The sequence below is a fragment of the Phalacrocorax aristotelis genome, chromosome 5 (assembly GCF_949628215.1).
Source record: "Phalacrocorax aristotelis chromosome 5, bGulAri2.1, whole genome shotgun sequence".
Classification (NCBI taxonomy): Eukaryota; Metazoa; Chordata; class Aves; order Suliformes; family Phalacrocoracidae; genus Phalacrocorax; species Phalacrocorax aristotelis.
The window spans coordinates 36344350-36367194 of record NC_134280.1 but is presented as its reverse complement, the minus strand read 5'-3'; the positions used below and the strand labels follow the sequence as shown (position 1 = coordinate 36367194).

The 22845-nt window shown below is 36.2% G+C and overlaps 1 protein-coding gene across 9 annotated transcripts in view; it reads left to right on the top strand.

Annotated features, from left to right (window-relative positions):
* Positions 1–20485, top strand: part of GULP1 (GULP PTB domain containing engulfment adaptor 1) — a 152939-nt gene extending 132454 nt beyond the window's left edge. For 6 of the 9 annotated variants that reach the window (XM_075093968.1, XM_075093962.1, XM_075093963.1 and 3 more), the window contains 4 exons: positions 2203–2427; positions 5135–5273; positions 10668–10762; positions 18412–20485. In XM_075093968.1, coding sequence (XP_074950069.1) covers positions 2203–2427; positions 5135–5273; positions 10668–10762; positions 18412–18483 — 531 coding nt within the window. In that variant the 3' untranslated portion in view covers positions 18484–20485. The remainder of the gene's footprint in view (positions 1–2202; positions 2428–5134; positions 5274–10667; positions 10763–18411) is intronic. The other 3 variants (XM_075093969.1, XM_075093970.1, XM_075093971.1) reach the window with 1 other exon arrangement.
* The last annotated feature ends 2360 nt before the right edge of the window (positions 20486–22845 follow it).

Genomic DNA, 22845 nt, shown 5'->3' with positions numbered 1-22845 from the left:
TGATATATGTTCATCATCCTTACAGCTTTGCTGTTTTGTGTCCTATATGCATTTTGTTGGTTTCTGTATGAATTTTTTCATGTGAGATACATGTTTTCTTACAGAAACTACTCATCCTCTGCTGTTTTGCATTTCAGGGAAATATTTTGCTTCCTTAATTTGACTTCTTGTATTTAGTATCTTCTAGTGTTTACTATTGAGATCTATTTTTTCTATATATATGTACAGCAGCAAGTATTACACGGTAATAATTACACAGTAGCGTTGCAAGTCTTCTACCTGTAGTCTAGTGATACTCTTGAAATAATAATAAAAATTCTGTCTTGTAGAGTTGTGCCTTAATTTTTGAGAATTACCATTCCAAACCCTGTGTTTCACAATTCCAGCCTGACAACAGATGAATTCTTTGCAATTGCAATAAAAATGTTGGGTGTTTTTATGAATTGTAAATTATGAATATGGAGTTTTGTGGTGTTTGTTGGTGTTCTCATAAGTATGGCACTGTTACTAGATTTGGATACCTGTACCCTTAACCTGGCTTATCTATAGAGAAAATTAAGAAAGTAACTAAGACTCAGTTTAAAAGGATTTGAAATGTTTTGTTTTCTACACAACTCTGAAAAAATTGTTTAAAATCATTGATTAAATCCTCCTCTTCTGAAGTGATGCAAACTTCTAATGAAATAATCACATCATATTGATTTTGTAACACTGAAGAGAGCAAAAGCAGACTTCAGAATTTTTGCTGCATGTACCTACCACTGCTTCAGCTTGGGCAAGTCAGAGGGATTTTTAGGCAGTTCCTGCCTTCTCAGTGTATAAACTCTTGGCTATAGTCAAGAACTGTCTGCACAAGTGTTCAGTCCCTTCTGTTAAGAATCAAAGATTAATCTATCCTCTAAATCCTTGTTTTAACTGTCCAAAGCTGTTTTCCTCAGATTTTTAGGTAGGAATTACAACTTGGCCCCAACAGAAAGATTGGTTGGGCATGTTTCTTAAATCAAAATATTTAAAGACATTTTTGCTTTTCTTTCCAGGATCAGTCCTAAAGCGTCTTTGTTTCTAATTTCACCTAGACGAGTTCCATTTCTTTTGAAACCTTTCAGGATTACAGATCTTTCCCATTCAGGCAAAAAATTAAGGGTTTTTGTTTTTTATCAAAGTGGACAAAGCCCTCAGCATTGCTCTCATTACACAGTGAATCTTGTAGGAATATACAGTTAAATACTCCCCAGTAATATGAGGCAGCTAGCTTCAGGTTCTTGTCTGCCTAATTCAAACCAGAACCTTGCAGTTACTAGTTTTGTCATCTTAGTGAACACTCTTACCATCTATATTCTGGTGTGGATATTACTGATTTGCCTCTGTTCGAAGCTGTTCTGTAGATCTGTTAAGAGATCCACAGAATCTTAAAATCCGCGACATTTTTATTTCCCCAGCAGCAAGTGTTATTCCGTCCTGCATCCTGTGCTGCTGTTGTAGGGATGTGAGGATTCCTTTGCTTTGCAACACCAATTCTCAGCTTTTTGAGATACTTAATGAAAATACCAAGTTCAATTAGTTATTCATCCACACAGAAAAGATGGAAGAATGGTATTATTGTCCATAAATGTTTAGGTTCTCAAATTCTATAGATGAGGGAATGAAGAAAGGTCTAGTATTAATGTAAACATTAAAATTTGTGTACTGTGAGCTTCTACTGTAAGAAGATTTTAGTTAAATAATGAAACTTTCTTTAAATATTGGTGGGATATAAATGGTAGATGTTTAGAAAATTCTGACCAGTGCTTTAACCACCAGAGTAACTGTGCTTGCTCCCCAGGTATGTGCTTACCTGCTAACTGACATCTGCAGAGTTATGAGATATTGCTGATCTCTTGGTGGGTTTAGACATATGTCAGTGCATCTGACACACCCGTTTTTGGAAAGAAGCCTGTCTTCATTTTGTTTGGTGTAATTATCAAGGAGCAAGTCATCTTCACTTCGGTTAATACTGGGCTGCCTCCTACTGTGGTATACGTTTAGGTTTTGCTTTAAAATATTTTCAAGTTCTGTATCTTGTAACCATAGCACTGAACAGCAAGTTGCTGACAAACTTTTTTGAAGTATGAAATGTGGGGTTTTTTTTTTTCATTCTTCTTTCCCTGACTTTACCACGTTCTGTTCCTCAGAATGTTTTCTCTTTCTGTGATTCCTTTTCAGCTGCTGCACATAAAGTGTGATAACGATGAACATATGTTTCAAAGACCCTCTACTTTTTTCTGGTGTAACAATGAGGATTCACCTCCTTGTTTAGATATCTCTTCCATTACGCTTACTCCTAGGAGTTCTCCTGACTCTAGACTACCATCTGGATTGTTAATACCACCACCTTCAAAAAGTGGTCTTCCAAAGCCAACCAGTGAATACAGCTGCCCAAGACCTCGTGTAATCTTGCTGTGCAAAAGCTTTTTCAGTTGTTTGGCTTTCTTTTGTTCTCTCTTGTGTATTAACTTATATTAAAAATGTGCATTTTGTACAGTGGTTAAAGGACAGAGCAGATGTATCTTAGGTTCTTTAGGGATGCTCTTAAAATATGGAATTTGTGAAGATTTGCTCTTATTTCTAGATAGCTTTTTCTCTCTCACCCCCAAAACATAAATTCTTAATTTCCCAACATGTTTAAATTAGTCCATTAATTAATGTGTTATATGTCAATCTTCCATTAAAATTCTGTATATTAAGAATAGTTATTCAAAACAAACAATTCTAAAGGTCCAACTTCAAGGGCTGCTTCCCCTCACCCCCCATGAATTAGTAGAAAAGCAATAAGCTACTAAATACCTTTTAGCATACTTTATAAAAACTCTGTGCAAAATGAAGGTTGAAAATTATTCTTAAATAAAATGGGCATATTGCCTGCTTTTTCATAGCAATATCCTTATACTCTTAACTTTTCTTCCATTTGCAAGTAATGTTTGGCTGTATTTGGCAAACATCATGGCTTTCTGCATGTGTTCACTAAATAAAGATGCTTCTTGTGCTCATATGTATTCAAAACATACATTTCTTAAAATAACTAAATTACGGTTTTACTTAAACTGGCTGTATCAGTAGTACTAAAATGGCCAGTAACTTCAACAAAATGCCATATAGACAGGAAATGACAGTTTAAAGTTTACTTTTGCTTTTTTTGCCTAAAAGACTCATTTAAGACTAAACATAAATACTGTTTGTTTATCTAGCATTTGCTATCTCCAAGACATTCTAGGATTATCCATCAGTGTTGATGGGAAATGTAGGTTAATATATGGCATGTACCTATGCATTAAACATGATCCCACCTTCCGGATGCAGACAAAACCTGTCTTACAGGAGTTTTGTTTGTATGAAGAATGGAATAGGAGATTCCTTGTATGTTTACATTGGATCAAGCACATCCATTACCCTGCTTTGAGTGGGAGCGGATGACACCTAGTGATCTCCCTGACTTAAATTATACTGGCTCTCTGACTATGCACAAAGGCTCCAGGAGGATAACACAAGGTCCATGAACATAGCAATAGGAGCCTATAGTGTCTAATCAGTATGGTATGCACTGAAGTCTTTTTAACAGGCTGCATTTGAAATTGCTATGCTAACTCATGTTGAGGTCAGTAAAATTTCTGTATGTGTAAAAATTTTAAAAATTAATTATTTTATGAAGTTAATTCAGCTCTAGTCTTGCCAGGGAATAACATGACTAATGTTTTTTTTTTAACAGAACAACAAAAAACAAAGCATGTTAAGCGTGGGGTTTTTTTTTCCTTTTTGCTTGGTACTTCAGTGTACTTAGGTAAAAATATCCCAAATTTCAAATATGAATTCAAAACTCCCAAGAAATAGGAAATGTAGGACTTCAGAGTCTAGTTTTCTCTTCAAATGGTGTATTTAGTGGAAGACCATGTATCGATGTCCTTTCTCAGCAGCCACTGCAACCTCCAGAGAGAAATAGAGGTAGTTCAGAGCTACCTTTAGACTTGGCTTAGAAATCTGTGCCACGTGCTGTGAGAGAGCAGCGTCAGTTGCTGCAGCAGAGGCACTAGAGACTGTAGCATTCCAAAATAAGGTGCTAAAGACTACCCGCTCGCCGGGTTATCGTATTCATGTATTCTGATTAAAAGGATCTGTGTGACTAATTTAACTTGTGCTTAAAAATTTTCTTGTAACTATTCTGGCCAAATTGAGTTTTATTTAGAAGTAGCAGGCTTTCCCTGCGCCTGACTATACAGAATGTAGGGTTTTTGTATTGTCTAAGCAGTAACATTAACATGCAAACTAATTTTGCATATATATTTTGTCTTTGGCATGTCAGTCTCAGTTTTAATCTATTTCGTCATCTGTCTTTAGTGTTCAGTTTATTCTGAATTGACTGTGCCTCGTTTGTGTCCTGAAGTAATGGTCTGATGGAAGGAGGAATTCATCATTAAAAAATAATTATGGCTATAGAACGATAGCAATTGTCGGCTTTGGGGTTTCTTTGCTTATCCAATATTTTCTGAACCCTTCCAAATTCCTGGGCCTTACTAATGAAATCTCTTTTGTTACACATTTGAGGATGAGAGTTTTATTTTGGACACTAATATTCAGTGTATTGCATGTCTAGGTTGTTACTTACCAAAACATACAATTGACGCTTTGCTCACACCAGTTGTTTATAGGTTGTCAAATAAGTTATCATGTAAGGAAAAATTATTAAACAGGAAATATTGGGTTTGTGTCTTAATTTTGGCTACTTGTTCTGTGCACTCCAGAGCGTAGCATATTGTTGTTGCAGTATTACCTTAAATGCGTCTTGTGAACATATCTGTATTCATCTGTCTGCAATAGAGAACTGCTTGTCACCAGCTTTTTCAGGTTTAACTGTGATACATTTCTGGCTGTACCAGATGGACTGAAAATTGAAAAATTACAATGCTGCTTCTATATTGGAGAGTTTTAGCATGTCTGACTCTGAACTGCAAATGCCATTTGCTTGGTGTCAGGAGCTGTTTTTTGCATGCTGATGGTTATTTTTAACTTTTTTAAAATGTGGCTCTTATCTGCATGCTGAAGAATTCAGTATTGTGATCTTACATGTGAAATATTGCCCTAATATTTATTGTCCTTATTGTAGGCAGGCAGTGTGACACCTAAATCACCCTCCACTGACATCTTTGATATGGTTCCCTTTTCTCCCATATCCCCTCAGTCATCAACACCTACTCGCAATGGTACACAGCCTCCTCCAGTACCCAGTAGATCTACAGAGATCAGTAAGTTTTGTAATAACTGACCTAATTTTTGCTTACATTATATTTTTTAATAAAGCATCTTTAAAGATTTACATACATTTTGCATGAAAAGCCAAATAGAGTTTTTGAAAATCACATTTGATAATGCCATTTCATTTTTATACCATCTTCCCAAAGTCATTGATGTTGCTGCCAAGTTACATTATAAACAAATTTATTTACTTGCTGTGAAGCTATTATATAAGGAGTTTGAAGGAGTTTGGTGGGGATTTTAACTTGGCTTTTCTTTTACAGTATCTCTTTTGTACTTACTTGAAGAAATATTTTTAACTTCCTGTTAGTTCTTTCCTTGACAAGACGCAGTTTTGGCATGTAAAGCCTACATTTCTGGGGAAGACAGCAGGTGGAGTAAGTATGGTGATGATGATGCAGAAGAGAGAGCTGAAGAAATCCCTCAAGATCTAGGCTGTCTTGGAATACTATTTTTAATACTACTTTTCACATCTTATGCAGCTTTGTTTTCAGTTATAATTGACGAACCACTCCAGGTCTGTGGATCACTCCTAAAAGATCTTCAAAAGATTTTTACCAATAGCAATTTTATTTTCCAAAGGCTTGAAAGCAGCTAGGGTAAGGCTCTTGGCTTCACTGGAAATTTTCAGGAGTCCACAAAATATTTTTAAAAGCTTTGGAAATCCCTTGCGGGAGAAGAGAGAGGAGCATACACAAGCAGTGTTAGAGCTTGTAGAAATACCAGTCTGTGTGTAGTACCTTCTATTTCTGATGCCTGTTTTAGTATGGATAAGGAACATTAATGTTACTGCCTGCCACCTTATAAAACACCATTTGAAGTGTTTCTGCCTGTTTTGGGCAATGCTGCTTGTATGTAGAATTTTCAGATATGAATGAGAGCTGTGCACAATTATAAAAATGCATTGTGAAGCTGAAGTCAGTGAATAAGTCACTAAATGCTCAATACCATATCCTATATGCCTTTCGTTCTCATTGCTCATAATGACTGTCACCCTCTACAGAGAAAGTAGATGTCAAGGCTATTGATTCAATTAAAAAAACTGTTATTTTTTAAGAGAAGATTTTAAATTAATTTGGATTAATTTCTATGGGTTCTTCAAAGGGTATATTAATAGAATTTAAAACTATTAAGAATAGTTAATATTACCTATTCTTAAATAACTTAAAAGAATATTGGAATATTCTAATAGAGTTTTAGAATAGAACTGTTCTATAAGAGAATTTTTATGGTTTTGTAAAGAACAAAAAACAAGACACATCCTCCAAGAACTCCTTTTGTGTTTCCAAATATGTTCCTTTGAAACTACAGATAACACCATAAAATCATTCTGAATGTGCATATCCAGCCTCAAAAAATAAGAACTTGGATTGAATTACGGGTTGCGATTTTTTTTTTTAGCTGTTGTCCTACCTCAGTTCCATTGAAATTGTATCTAAAAATCTTGTGGGAGTCAGTGCTCAATACAGAATGGTCCTGAGAATTCCAACTACGTAGGTTTGTTTAATCGGTGGGTTTTGTAGTATAGAAAATACTAGAAGTTGCTTATTCAGTGATATGTACTGTTTAAAATAGTTGCTTCTTCTGCACTTTGTTCATTTGCATTAAATTAAGATGATGTGGTTCAGAGATGAGGAAGTCGCTGTTAATTCTCTGTGCTCCTCAGCGTGCCATGCTTTAGAGAGAGATTACAGAATAGTATTTCTACTTTCCAGAATAGTATTTCTACTCAAAATATTGCTGAGAAATACTTCTTTTAACACTAAGTTTGTAGTAACCAGCCTGCAGGCTAAACATAAGCATTGCAGCCCACTATAGTAGTTGCTTAATTGAACAATTGACCAATGCATAGTTAGCGGAACCAAAAATGTAGTGTTAAATACCATGCTGCTGCTTCCTCGTGGAGTAAGGGATTGCAAATATTCTTGTAAGTTATCCTAAAGGACAGAATTAATTTATTAATTTTAATTAATTAAAGGAGGAATTAATCTATAAGTTTCTTGTTGGCACAGCATTATTGTCATCTTGGAAAAGAACTGGAGAGGAACATTCTCTATTGAACTGTTCAACATTTTACTTCACTCAAATGCATCTTGAACAATCTGAGGTCACAAATGGCAGATGTAGAATTCTGCTCCAAGATGCTCTCTTTCCAGAGATATTTAGGAGTCTGTTGTCAGAACAATGGTGGAACCATTTTTTATGCTGTAACAATTCCAAAAGAAAAAAAAATGGAGTAGCCTGCAGCTAAGGGAAAGGCTTCCTGGACTTCGCTACCTCAGCTTATTCCAAATATTTTCTTGGGTGCTTGTCTTCGGTGTGATTAATTTTCATTTGTCATCACAGCTGCTCCAGGACATCTGGGGAAAGCATATATCAGCATAACTCTGTGCCTGGATGATAGCTAAGATAAAATAGATAGGGATGCAAAATGCAGCAGAACAGCCAAATATTTGTAGTTTTGTTTGGTAATTGCTAGATTTGATTTTATGACAGAGTGCAGGTTGCTACTCTCCAGTATTATGTGTTTCCTGTCCTGAATGTCAGGTAGGTCAGAGAAACAAAAATTTATTACCTCTTTGTGTCTTCTGTGGTTTGATGAGTTGCGGATATAAAACATCAGCATTTCATGGTTTTGGATTTGTTCGTTGATTTCCCAAGCTGTGAATTTATTTCCATCCAGAAACGAACAGGAAAGGGGAAGGAGAAAGGATCATTTTCAAAGGCCTACTAGTTACTGTGTATTGGAGAAAGAAATGCCTGTCTATGCTACGGTTTTATTTTGGGGAGTGTGCCAGGCAAGATATTCTTGTTATAGTTAATCTTCATGCAAATACTCTAATCCAAAATGAAAAATCACTGATTTATCCCATCTGTGCTAAAAAGGAGCCTGCTGTGAACAGTGGAGTGAACACTAGCAGATAAGCTTATGGAGATCCCATGCAATAGTGCAGCTCTGCAATGACTGAATTTTAGTATTTGTCCAGTTCCCACATGTTCTTCAGCTTCTGTTCAAAAGAGAAATACTAATGATGCTTTTGAAAATATTTCATGGAACTTTATCCCTCCCAAACTCCTACCAGTGCGATCTCCCAAATAACACACAGACTTTAAATGCAGAAAAGCAGTTGCACTGTGGACTTTTTCAGCCAGTTTACTGAAATAGTAGGAAGTTGTAATAGAAATAGTTCCCAAAACGATAGTTTTTCATAAAAACTCAGCTAGCAAATACTTCTCTATTTTGAATTTGATACTGTACAGGGTTTATTAGGCTCTGTCACTTAGAATAAGTTATACGGAGGTTAATTTTGAAGTCTGCCTTGAATAACAATGTAAATTAAATAATCCTTCACCTGAAGTCAGGTGACATTGAAGGAGCTAAAGCTTCTGCCATTCTCTTGCTAATGAGCTCAGAAGTGCTGTCATTAATAAAAGCCCAATAATAAGGCATGAAGGAGATGATATCCATAATAATGTACAAAATATCTGCTTTCTAAAATAGTGTTAAGTCATATTTCAGTACTAAGAAATGCAAGAGTTGTGTTCTTTACTGTTTTTTTCTAAATACATTCCTTGAATATTTGCTAAGGCTTGATGTTGAAACTGGCAGCATTTAGCTGTCTGACCATACAGAAAACTGCCAGCTCCTTTTAAGGAGAAAAAGAACCTGGGGTGGGGGAGGAAGGAAAATGGACCTACATAATGAACAAATAGACTTCGGAGCAACATAAAGCATAATCACTTTCTGCCCAGTACAGGTTAGACTGAAAGTCAAAGCTGCTGCTACACATCTGAAGGTTACTTGGTAGGAGCATCAGAGCATGTAAGGACACTGGTTATACTGGAGCAGACCCATTTTGGCTGTGAAAGAGGCAAGGGATGAGGTAGATCCTAATTTTTACATGAGATTATCGTAGTTAAAGTCTTTTTGCATGGTGGTCTGCCTCTGCCAGGAAAGACTAGATTTTTTTATTTCTTTTTTTGGCTCAAGTGGGCTTTTGGAATAAGGTGCTCTGATCTGGGCCATCTCCTGGTCCCATGTGACAGTTTTTAGTTTTTTATCTGCAGTTTTTGAAATATGTAATTAATCAAGTTCCTGTTTGTTTCTGAACTTTATAACGAGAATGAATGCTGGTAGCTGCTAATTATATAAAATGCCTATTGTGCGGTTGGTTAACAACTAAATGGTAAGGTCAAAACCCATGGGGTCTGTCGCACACAATAAAATGTTGAAGAGCCTATACAAGTACAGGTGTAAAACCCTGACTCTAAAGAGGCCAAAATAAAGGCATTTATTAAGCTATATGCATGATCTTCAGCACTGATAAGATTACTGGTAACACTGCAACGTGGATTTTGGCTCAAGTTGTCAGTTGTCAGCTTCCATATCTTGGTTGTTGAAGGTAAAATTTTGTGCTTAACCAGAAAACTATCTAGTCATTTCAAAGGCACTAATGGCCCCTTTTACTCTCATGCTCTTAAGCGAACATGGTTTTAAGGTAGGTAAATACTTACCAAGTTTCTTGCTGGACAAGCGTGAAAGTTACAAGATAGAATGTGGTTTTAATTTTCTCTCCACTAATGACAAGACTGTATTAACTTGGTTCTGTAAATTTTGCAATCAATGTGCTTGGGTTGAATTAGCAAAATTATTTTCTTTCTGGTTTAGTTGAACCCAATGTGCAATAGAAGTAGTATGTATACCACTAAACAAATAAAAAACACCCAACAAACCCCAACCCAAATATTTGGGCTGTAAGATGTGAAGAACTAGCATTACACTGTTCTAGTGAGAAAAACAAAATGGAGATGTTTCTTCTTGTCCAGACAAAAAAAGAAACAAACTCGGTTAAATGTAGGCCTACCTTCCATGGGTAAGGGTAGTTGTTTAAATATGTCCTTAATGAGATGGTAAGAAGTGGCAGACAGCGGACTTGAAGGCTAAGTTGTTTGTAAGAATATGTTTCTGGCATAATGTTAAGATGAAATTTGACAACTGGTGTCCAGTTGTTCCCTCCTCGTTTGTGAAACACCTATACGCACCAGTTCCAGGGGGCACTTCAGTAGGTGATGCCCTCTTCAAATTGGAACAACTTCTCACCATATCCCTAAAATTCTTCTAAAAGGCACAAGCGTTAATGAAAGCTAAATAGAGGCTTAAACAGAAGTTGATGGTGTTCTTGGAAAAATATTTGAGTTTTAAGCTTTGGGAAACTAATCAAGACATGGCTTTCGAATTCAGATGTGAAAAGTTGTGGTTAATCAGTTGCATATTTGGAGGTGCTATTATTCAGTTTGTGAGAAGATGTAAGCGGAGTTTTCAAAGAGCTGTTGTTGTAGCCCGTACATTTTTCTCTCAGTGACTCACTTCTCTGTTGTTCCAGAGAGAGACCTTTTTGGAGCAGAACCTTTTGACCCTTTTAACTGCGGAGCAGGAGATTTCCCTCCAGACATTCAGTCCAAACTAGATGAGATGCAGGTAACTATTGTGTTATCAATTATGCAGTTTTCTGTGGCTGCACAAATGCTCTTGAAATACACATCTACAGTATTCTGGTAACGTATTCCAGGCTGCACACAGAAATACAGAGGAAAAAACCCCACCTATTTCCAACTATTCCTTTTGTAAGTATATCTCATGGTCTTTGAGCCGGGGTTTGAATTTGTCTGCCTGAAGATCCTTACAAATATTAGCCCATGGTATTAATACAGACATTTGCTCTAATTTAGGGTTTATCAGCAATGTAATCAAAAAGGGTACTGCTACTTTTGCCTAGAAAGGGACTGAGTGAGCTAAAAAAAGAGAGCTGAGGCAAGAGCCCTACAGATACACTGATGCTGTTACTCTTCTGTTCCAGCAATCACCACCACCCCACTATAGCCTGATCTTTCCCTCAGTGGCATTAGTCTCATTTTCCATAGCATTGGCATAGGCAAAGTATGTGCTTAAGGAGCCATGGCAATTTTCTGCTGCCTTTAAAAATAGCTGTATTTGACTATGGCACTCTGGAAAAATTGAACTATTGAGGATTGATTCAAGAATGCTGAGCTGATGTGGTTTTATCAGAAAATGTTTGTTGATTCTGAAACAATCGTACCTGTTCAGTTATTGACCCAGTTTTGAAGTAATTCTAGGACAAAGCCTTGAAGTTTTGGAATAAATCACTCTCTTCAGTCAGACTTTCCAAGCTGCTGGTTTCTTGCCAGCTTGCTTATCTGTTTTTTTTTTCAGCAGCCTGCCAGCAAAACGGAAGGCTGAAAATACTGGGAACTTGAATTTCTAGGATCCTGGCTCCTCAACAGCAAGTTGTTCCTAGGGCTTCCAGCCCTTTTGTATCTCGAGAGCCCACAAAGTCTGAGAGCTAGCTCTCAGGCTCCTTCAGTCCCTCTCTTCCTGGAGAGCAGCTGAAACATCTCAGAATGGCTGAAATAAGACTTAAATGCCGTTCAATTTACCTAAGTAAAATTTTTGAATTCCTGTTTATTGTGAAATGTAATTTTCCATGTCAGTTTAGGATGGTGCCACTGGCAAACTCCACTCACTGTGAAGTAAGAAATCTAGATTCTTGCTCACCTGTACTCCAGCCCATGTAATTTCAGACAGCAGCTAAAGGCCAAAACTGGCTTCTCTGAAATTTTGGTAAAAATGCTCGAGTTTTGTGAATGCCATAATGTTATTAACATGCCCTTTAGCACAAAAACCTCAAATCTTCTAGCACCTCACATTGCTACACATCAATGTTTCCATTGTGGAAACATTGTGGAATGTTTCCCATTTTAAGAAAAAGTATACTGTAATATCTGTGAATGCTAGGAAGAATCCTGTGACTGTAGCTAAATGTCACATGCTGAGAGTTCTTATTATAAAATATTGCCGAAATATTACCTATATTGTTAGCATATAAGGCTGAAAAGTGTTTTCAACTCACAAACCAGCAGTGAATGGAACAGTAGAAATCTTCATGAAAGATTTTTGAAGTCATACAATGTAAAACTTTTATCATTGTTTGTATTCTCTTGACCTAAGAAGCAGACAACTGAAAAATAACAAAAGCCCCAAAACTTAGGTCGTTACTATGTCCTACTGCAAATAATATTGCATTGGTCAGGTATTCACCCCTGCACATACATAATTTGTTTTTTCTGGCTTCTTAATCTACTTTATGAACTAATCTCACAGTCAGAGAGTCTAGCATACCGGTCTTACTATACCCCGACACTTTCACTGACAATTAATTTGAGGGTCTTAATGTAGGCACAAAACTTTTTCATGTATAATTCAATTGAGAACAAGTGTAAAGCTGACAGGTTATTGAAAAACAATCTGACTTTGGCCAAAGCAAAAGCTACATGCAATTATTTTACTAGGTGGTTGGTGCAAAATACAGATTGAAACATGTTTTTCTTAATATCTCTTTTATCTTCTTGTGCTCTCCTGGGTGCCTAGCGTCAGCGATGGTTGGTATATCATATTTTAATAATGGTATTTAAAGCATTTGCAATTGCAGTGTGCATGTGTTCATGTCTGTTTTTATTTTTATGCATGTGTGTACATATCTATAAATATAAAAACTTTTAAGATTTGTGTATACAACACTGGAAGTCAGGACCATTTAAATTTGAGAGGCCTACACTTTTTGAGGTAGGGGACGGCTGATGTTAGTTTTCTTCAGTCTTACCAGCTGCTAATACTAAGCCTTCATTTTCATTGCTGTTTGTTTTCCATGTTGTACTAGTGAAATCTCCAATTTTCATCATCGGATTGTCAATAGTGAAATGCAAAACCTTTGATGCATAGGGTTTTTGTGTTAGTACAAGCACATTTGTGAATGTGGTTTTAATTGGAAAGAATTCTATAAAAACTTGCAATGAGCAAAAGATAGCTGTGCTAGAAGTCAGCAGTGATTAGATACACAGCCTCTAAGAAGGAAGGTGAAACCGACCTACAGAAGGTAAAACCACAGAACATGTAATGTTCTCTGGGAAATCTAACGTTAAGAAACAGGAAAGAAAAATGTAGGCTTCGTTCCTTCTCTGGAATACAATGTGAAGGAATCTGTTATCTTCACATTATGATAGTACAGCCTGAGTTTCAGTAAATATATATTCCATTAAATATACAGAGTTGTTTACGAACTCATCTAATAGTTCACAATATAAACTTATTCTGAGAGGGTATTAAATGTGGTTTATCCTACACAGAGTGGCAAGCAAGCTGCCTCGGTGCCAGGCAGTGACAGCCTTGTTGGAGCAGCTCAGTCCAGACGCTCTTATCCTATTTCTCATCTAGAGCTATGTGAGATGCCTCAGCAAACACAACCCAGTCTGCAGAAAAGCTGGCTTAGCATATGCATGCATTGTAAGGTGATGTCTAAGCAAAGTCGGAGAAGAGAGCACAGCACAGCAGAAGAGGCATTAGAGAATAAACTCTGAAGTAGTGGGTGCTTTTCCTTTGCATCTGATATTCTGAACTTAATGAGATCAGATAAAGTTCACTGACCTCTGGAGGAACATTTTTATGTTTAAACTGTAGTGAGGATACAAATTTCGCACTTAAGCTCTTCATATTCCATTTCTCAGTCCAATCTCTGTTAATCATTTTAGAGAGCTCAAAACTCAAACATGTGCAAAGATGTGACTTTTACAGCTCGGGGCGCTCTCTGATGGCTGTCCAACCTCCTGTTTCTCCCCACCCTTCTGCTGAAACATATTTTCATCCTCTCTATTTTGACTGTATCCAGACATTAATAAAATGAATCTATTTTCCCAGAAACCTTGCAGTGAGGGTAAGTTTCCCTGGATCATGAATCATACCAGCAAACAGCTGCTATAATTTATTAAAATCTCAAGGTAGTTAATATCCTAAAGCTTCCAGGAGCTGCAAGCCATTCTCCTTGCATGGCCTGAAGCAGTCAGTAGGCTTGACTTCTTTCCATCTGAAAGAAGTTATGCTCAGCCCTCTAAATCATCTTTTCAGAGACGTGTAAGTTTATCATTGGTTCAATGGGTTTGTGCTGACTTAAGCGCGTTGAGTGAAGTCACTGTGAAGTAACAAGTGAGTTAACCTCAGAGCTGTAAGGTTGACTTGGCAAATTTATCTTCTGATAAAATGGAAGTTCTTTGTCTTTTACTGTTAAATGGTTTTAAGAGGAATAACTCATGTCTTATTATTGTAGACACAAAAAAAGTGGGAGTTTTGAAAGAGGGGTGGTTTTCAGGTTACTTTTTTCCTAGTGAAAATAAGCTTTGCTTCTTTCTTCACGAGACCAATCATATCTGTTAGTACAATACTGTCAATTTTCTCAGTAACTGAGATGTTCGGTCTTTGAGTTAAATCACCTTGGAAGCAAGAAAGTTATTTGATGCTGTCATCATGGCAATATGAACACAGAAGCAAAGCACAGAATAGATGCACACATTATGTCCCTTCTTGATGCCATTCCTGTCCACTATCAGAGTATGGCCTTTTTCTGCATTCCCTGAAAATCAGCAGATTTGAGAGGTTTTCTAACCGAATGAGGAGTTACTGTTTCCCGAACCTTTTCAGTACAGGAAACTGTGGCACACATGTTTTCTAATGGACAAGCAGTGTGTTATCCTAAGAACACATGTTATTAGAAGCTGAAATGTCTGAATTTCACAAGGCAAAATATTTTAAATGCTGTGTATTAAAATTAATGATGCATTTTTATATATATAGTATGTAATGTGTATCAAGTGCTGACTATATATGTAATTTTTAAAGAAAAATATTCTGCCTAACACACTAATAGAGTTTATTAGAAAAGATAAAAACAAATAATAATTTATAATCTGCACAGTCATTCCAACTGACATCATTATTATTGCAGCTGCAAAAGCTGGGTTTTGGAGTGGAGAGCTGAGAGTAGGCATATGCTGTATGATGGATACTATAATAATAATTCAGCAGCTTCAAGCAGGAGCTATAAGACTTGAGACATGTGTGCAGTTCGGATGTGTATATGGACTGTATTCCTGAGAGTGGACATAAAACTCTAACTGTTCTGCATTGCTATGAGAACTACAGCATGGGATACTTACTCTGTTGTCTGCATTAATCACAGTTACCGTGTCAGGACATGAAGGAGAATCTTTCCTTGGAAATCTGTCTTCCCGTGGCTTGGTTGACTACAGTTGATTGGAATTTTTCTTTTTTTAATATAATATATTTGCCAAAGTATAGTTTTGGAGATTACAAAAAAAAAAAGTTTAAGAACTGGGAGTTAATTTGCAAAATTTGTGGGATTAGGAATGGAGATGGCTGTGGGAGATCTGAAGGCTGTGCTTTCCTGATCTTTAGGAATTTGATTGCAGTCACTTTGCGAAAGAATCTGCTGGGCTAGGATGTTCTGATCTTTTTTCCCTTTTTGAAAGCATTTAATTTAATGGGAATATTTGTTGAGACAGCACAGCTTTCTTTGGTTTATACTCCTATACATTTCTTGTCCTCCACTTAAATATTCATGAAGAAAAAATGTGGATTTGACATTTTTTTAAAGTCTGAAAAATGCCCAGGTGGTTATCTAGATTGCCTGGATGTCCTCTTTATGGGTTTCTTTGACCCTGTGGTTGCCGTGAAAGTTTGAGCCTACTGGCAACTGTAGTATTTGACACTGAAATGTCATGTTTCTATTACAGATGCATGATTCATTTTTAAGCATGCATGTGTTATCACTGTAGTTCCTGGCACTGTAGTAGCAGGTTTTAGTTCCTTATCAGGTCTGCTTGTAATATAAGATGGGGTCTCAGGTATGCAGCTAACAACAACACCTGGCAACTGCATCACTATTTTCTTTTAGAATAGAAGATAGTTCACTGTGGTAATAAAGGGCAAGAGGCTTTGTAATAATTATGATACATGCAGTGCAGCAATTTGCAATGATCACATTGCAAATATGTGAAAATGATTGTTTTAAATGCAAAGTATGGCAGCTTAAAAGATGAGGAGGACTAAACGGTGGGGGGAAAGTGGTCTGGAGTGAAATTGCAGAAGGAAAGGTCAAGGAGACCACTGTTCTTTGGGAAAGTAGAAATAGTTCAAAGTCATAGCAAACACAAGGTAAGTGATAAGCGACAAAATATTAGTTTGTATGGAACAAAACAAAAATTTAAAAACCCCACATGATCAACACAGGAGTGGAGAGATGTGTGCACTTCCAAAGTGCATAATCTGATTTGCCCTTAGCTAGCCAGAAAAAGGGTATTGGAAGTGTAGCTATGTAAAACACCAAAAAAGAGTGCTTAAAAATATAGAAGAAAGATAAGAGTGTGCAGGACATGCATGGGTTCATGTTCGGCCATAGGGCTGGTACAGCTCTCTGAATTGCTGAGAATGAACTTAGTTGTCCTTGTTAAACCAGTTGCGTAGCTTTTCTACTATTGAAGCTGTCTTAAGCATCCTCAGGTTTAAGCAGGAACTATACCTTTTACAACCTCAAAACTAGAAGCAGCCTTTAAATAGTTTAAAAGTTTAGCACTTCAGACACACCATAACTGCAGGGTTTACAATTTAACAGGCTAGACTGTAGGGCTGATCCTCTGAATTCTCCTTCTGTGTAAGCAGTCCTTCTTTGACTGCATCATTTGACTGCATCAACTAATAGTATCCTTTGGGTAGATGAACAATGCCCATTTATAACAGGGTGTGTTTGGCTTGCACCTTCAGATGCTGTTTGCCTGAAACATCTTTTGCATCGAATGCTCTTCCTGTTAGCGCTTTGAAAAATACAGAGCGGGAAAAAAAGTCAAATGAAAAAAAAAAGTCACTGAGCTTTGGCAGCACCATGTTGGCCAGGTTGGGCAAACTGAGTAGCACAGTTAGAGAAGGTTTACACTACAGTACTGCTACTGGCTCATCATCTCATAGTATGAATCTGCCTTTAGGAAAATTCAAATTTTACTTGGAAAATCTCAGATCATTTAGTACCCATTGCTAGGAAGTTTATACTGTTTCTCAGCATTACTATTCTGATGGCAGTAGCTGGTGGACTTATTAAATATTCATACACTTTTAAAATTCTGGCCTATGGTTTAAATTTATTTGAAATTAAGCTGTTTTGATTTAGGATTTATCTTTTAAAACCAAAAGGTATGCTCTTGAGGTTCTGCTGTGCATTATGAGAAAAGGCTTGAGTATACGCCTAATTCCAATACAGATTGCTTTACAAAAAGATTTATTTTGTTTACAAGTTGTTTGCTTCATGAAAGCACATATCATCGATTTCATAGCATACAATCAGCATTCTGTAAGTGAACTGTGTGTTAAGACAACACTGAACTGAACATCGTGACAGCTGCCACTGCAGCTGATGTTCTCAAGGCATTTCTATTCAGACCCCTTGTTTCCAATTGCTTATAGCTTTACAGTACTTTCACCTAACAGACTGAAACTTTCTCAACTCAAAGGTGACTTTTCTCTTGAAGATCAAGCCACAGTTATTCAGCGTCTTTTAAAGCAAAGAGAAATGAAAACAAGAGCAATTTCCCTCTATTAAAAGTGCTGCTGTTATTTTAGATCTGGTGCAAGCTAAGTACATTTTTGAAACCAAGCACACGTTACTTGTAGAATGAATTTCTTCTCAATAGAGGAGGCTTATAACCATTTCTGTGTTCCTACTAATCAAACTAATGTGAGTAGAAAGAGGAATTTTGATCTGAACATTTTAAGAATTTCTGGTATTATTAACACTGTCCATGACTTATCTGACTCATTAAAGTGTAAATATCTCTTGGCTCATATAGCCATAATCTTTCTAATCTATAGACCTATAAATCATGTTGACTTTTACTTAGGAACAACCTGGTACATATCCAGTTTGTTCTTTTTTCAATATTTATTCAGGATTTTTATTCTAGAATATTGTCTTCATTTTATGTAGATACAGTATTTCTGTTGCTGTATCAGAGATGCATCCTTTTATAAGTTAACCACTAAGACTTACTAAATATTGACTGACCAAATAATGTAAATGTTTGTGAATTCACTCTGAAGTATCCTTATGTTTTATCTGCCTAAATACAAGCTCAAATTTAGATGTTTTTAGGAAGAGAGCTTAATCCTGCAGAAATCGCTTTCCTTTTTATTAACTATGTCTTGTTTCATTGCAGGAGGGGTTCAAAATGGGACTAACTCTTGAAGGCACAGTATTTTGTCTTGACCCACTAGACAGCAGGTGCTGATGCCAAGAAACTAAATGTGAAATTCCTACGCAGTTGTTTTTTTAATTCTGAACACGTATTCACAGATATTATCCATGTGCCAAAAATTGCTTTTTTCAACATGTAAACTCTTGTGAGGTTTGCTTCTGTAAAAATCCAATTAGTTCTAGCCTTTCCCTGTACAAATGTAAAAAGTTGTATTTGTTTATGAAATATGAATTAAATTACCCTATTGTGTTTCTTTTTCTCACACTTTGGCCTGAGTTTACTACACTTTATGTCTATTAGCCTGAGAAGATCTTTAGATGCTCACACATACCTCTCTCTGTTTGCAGACGTGCAAGCGTGATTTTTATATAATACTTCACTTGGCAGCATTTTGAAATTAAGTTTTTAAGCTATTATTTAATATTCAAGCAGTGAAATTATTAATACCTAATACAAAAAGTTCAAATTGCAGTGAAAAAAACCAGAAAATACTAACCATTAATATATGCTTAAAAGGTGAATCTGGATATCGTGTAATTAATTTCTGTTACTGTGTATGGTAAAAATGTTGTATATATGTTGTTATTAGTTCATAAAAATCTTCTGGATTTTAGGTCCTGAATTCATGTTTTAGAAACTAACAAATTCTTAGTACGCTAATTAGTGTTTAACGAGCATAACAGAACTGCTAAATTGCAGAACAGACAAAGTAACTGCCCTTTGTTTTGACATTTTATAGCTGAAATGTAAAGTATGTAATTTGGAATTCATTACATGATAACCATAACTTAAAAAGATTATGGTGTTGCACTTACTTAGGAAACTCTTAGGCACTCTGTTTACAGGGCTCAGTTCTGTAAGTTACTTTCAACACCCGAGTGTTTACAGTCAGGCTCCGTTGAGTATTTTATTCACTGTCTGCTTCAACGTTACATCTCTTACTAACTTATATTGAATCCTTGCAGCAAGCTTCAAAATTATAGTAAGTCCTTCATACCCACTGGTTGTTCATGTTACAGGAATAACTGCACACCAAAATTTTCAGCTGCTAGTGAGTTGAATGCTGACCTGTCTATGCATACTCTTCATTAATCTTTAGCATAAGCAATAAAATACCATCTTAAACCTATCTCAGAAAATTATTATTATTATTAGTGTTTTGATGCCCAAACTCTACATTTGTTCAATTCAAAACCTTTAAAAACTTTCATATTTTCTCCTGAAAACATACAGGTGGGAAAAAACCAAAATTCAGAATTTGTTTTATGTATTTTCTTTCCTTTTTCATGTGAGGCTTTTTGTGATACTTACTGTGTTGTCCTTAGCAGTTACAGTTTACACCAAAAACGGATTTTGCAAATTTGTCATCCTATGTAGATATTTATGCCTTGTTCAACAAAGTACTTTTGCATATGCCTTTGAAGTCCACCGAAATGAATGGGAATGCTCCTTTGCCGAGTTTGACGTATGCTCAGGTGCCTTGCTGAATGGGGGCCTTAATGTCCCACACTACATTAGTCTTCCTCTCTCTTTGTTCAACATTAATATAGAGTATTATATATAAATATATATATTAAAATATATAAAATCACTAACAAATAGAATAGTATATGTTTCATAAAGAATAGTCTTTATAATTTTGTTTGTCATATAGTATTTTGGAATTTGTATAATGAGGATGTTTAGTAGCCATAGCAATGGCCTTTTTTAACAAATAGAATTTGTATTTTTATTGTACTTTAAAAAGCTTTACATAATAAGCATCTATTTAGTGGTCATTTATTATCAATGGTAACACTAAGATAATATTTGCACATTTAAGAAACCATTTTCTTTACTGATTTTTATGATAGTTGACTGCAAATGGCATGGTAAAATATTACATACCTGGTGAATCCATACAAAAATACTTAAATCAACGCAACAGTGCATTTTTAATGAAAAGGTTATGTGATCCAATTGGAAACTGTATTTCTATGTAATCTCAAATGTCTGTTTAATTTTGCCTAAAATAAATGTTTTTAAATAAATTGCATCCTAGAACACAGTGTTCATTCAGTTAAATGCCCCATGGAAGGGAGGGTCGGGAGGTGCTCAAATGTTGGGCAGGACCTGCCCCAAAGAATGGTTTAGTACTGAAATGTGTCAGTCACTGGGAAATGCAGGAAAGATTCTGATCACAGCCAGCGTAAAATAACTCCAATGTTTGACCTTTATTGTTGAGTTTTGTCTAATCTGTAATCTGAGAAAAGTCTTGTTCTACATGCAGCTACCTAATACTAGTAATTGGGCGGTAACTCTCTCCACAGTGCTTCATGGATTTCAGTGACTCTCTTTTTTATTGCTTTTTTTTTTTTTTTAATACGTAGCTGCTCAATATACTTAGCTTCTAAATGACCCTAGTGGTTATTTAAGGAGTAAAGGATGTACTTGATGTCTTTCTGAATCCTAGAAAGCCACCTTTGTAAACCAGGTGTGTTAATGGGATGGGCTGCAGCATATGGTGTTGATGCTTTTAAGAAAAGAAAACTAGTCTTAAATCTCCTGTGAGTTACAAACATGAGCTGCTATTCTTTCCCAGAACATGTCTCCCTGTTCCCACTAGTATCAGTGTTCTGCAGATAATGCAAGAACATCATCTGCTCAATCTTCAGAACGTTACTTTAAAAATATATATTTGAGAGCAGTATGAGGGTTCTAGGTGATCGCTCTTGCTCTCTTTAGAGTGAACAGGAGCGTTCCCCTTGCTCAGAACAGAATTTTGTCTGTGGAAGCCGTTTTCTTAAAGATGCCTACTCTTTCCATTATTTATTAAAAGCATAGTCTTAAACTTTCTTAGGAAAAAAAAAAAAAAAAAAGGTGCCCAACTGCAAAGCTTGATAGCTGGTTTGACTGAGAATTTAAAGCAGTTCTGCTAATTGTGTGATCTTAGGCATCGCACTTCACAGAAGCCTCCTGTTTTCAAGCCTGTAAAAAGGGAATAACATCATCTCCTAGACTAGAGATATGGTGCTAAGTGAATCATGAACAAGATATTTTTTGAACTTGTAAATTTGCCCTCAAACAAGTGTAAAAGAAAATGCCAGTGCAACTGGGTGCTACCAGATTTGCCCATGTTTTCTTTATCTTTTGGGTATCTTCTTTTTTTCTTCAACTTCATTAAACTGTGATCACACTGCTGATCATGCTAACTGTGGCTGTATCACTTTGTGGATGTGTAACACTAGATTTCAGTTCCATTCGTCAGCTGCCCAGCTACTGCACTGGTATGTCATACCAAGCTATATTAATACCTAGAAGTAAGATTCCTCACTTTCTGTTCCTTTTTTTGTATGATATGGACTATTTTTCTCTTCCTACCTGCTTATTACGTGATACCTGAGTAACTGAGGTGCTTAGGTTAGAATTCTTCTTAAGTTAAATAAGCTGATACATGGTCAGTTTGTATGCTTTCTCTTTTTAACCTTTGATAAATTACTACACATCATTGCAGGATGTTCTTGGCTTAACCCATTGTCTTTACTTCAGATGGGTTTGTAAGTGGCTGCCTTTTGTCCTTCCACGTGCACTAAACTTGTAGTTGATCAAATCACTCAAATTGGCAAAGATCAAATCCTTCATGTGGCAAAAGGAATTGCATTTCATTTTGGCTTCAATTATGGAAAGGAAGAAAGGAAAAAGAAAATTCTCACACTTGCAGAAGCAAGCTTGGTTGTGTAATCCCAGAGGTGGTGGAACGTGCCAGGGAATGGAGCTGGATCTGAGACTTCATTATGATGATTATTTTTCAATTTGTGGAACTAAGCATGGTCTCGTTCTTACTGAGCAATTCTGCTTCACAAAAAGAGTCTCTTCTGCAAAGGAAGAGAGTGCCACTGCCTGAGAAATCTCTAGTTAAATATCCAGAGCTCCTGTTTTCATTATATCCTGTCAGTCACTACAGATCATCACCCTTTGGACACCCTTTTTAGACAAGAAAAGTGTTAATAATTGCAGGCAAGCTCTCAGCTTTCTTAATTTGACACTGGTGTACTGTTGTTGCTTTTAAAATTAGAGGATGCAGAAGTCAGCTTAAAAAAAATTTAAAAATCTCAATAACCATATGTTATTGAGGTATGTGTTTTAAAATGCAACCAAAAATGCCTGCTAGTAGGCGTTCTGTAAGCTCCAGCTAAAAGACAGCAAGTAAGCTTTGGTACATAAAAGGGAGGAAAAATGCAGGCTAATTAAGACACAGTCTTAACGAGAGACTGAGACATATGTTGCATTGTCAGCTGGTGAAAAGTACATAGCAGTTCTCATCAACAAAGTGGAGAACAGGATTTTGAAGGTCTCATTTTGTTCAGTTATTTCAGAATGGTAGGCAGCATTTTGTCAAAATGAAAGTCTGACATT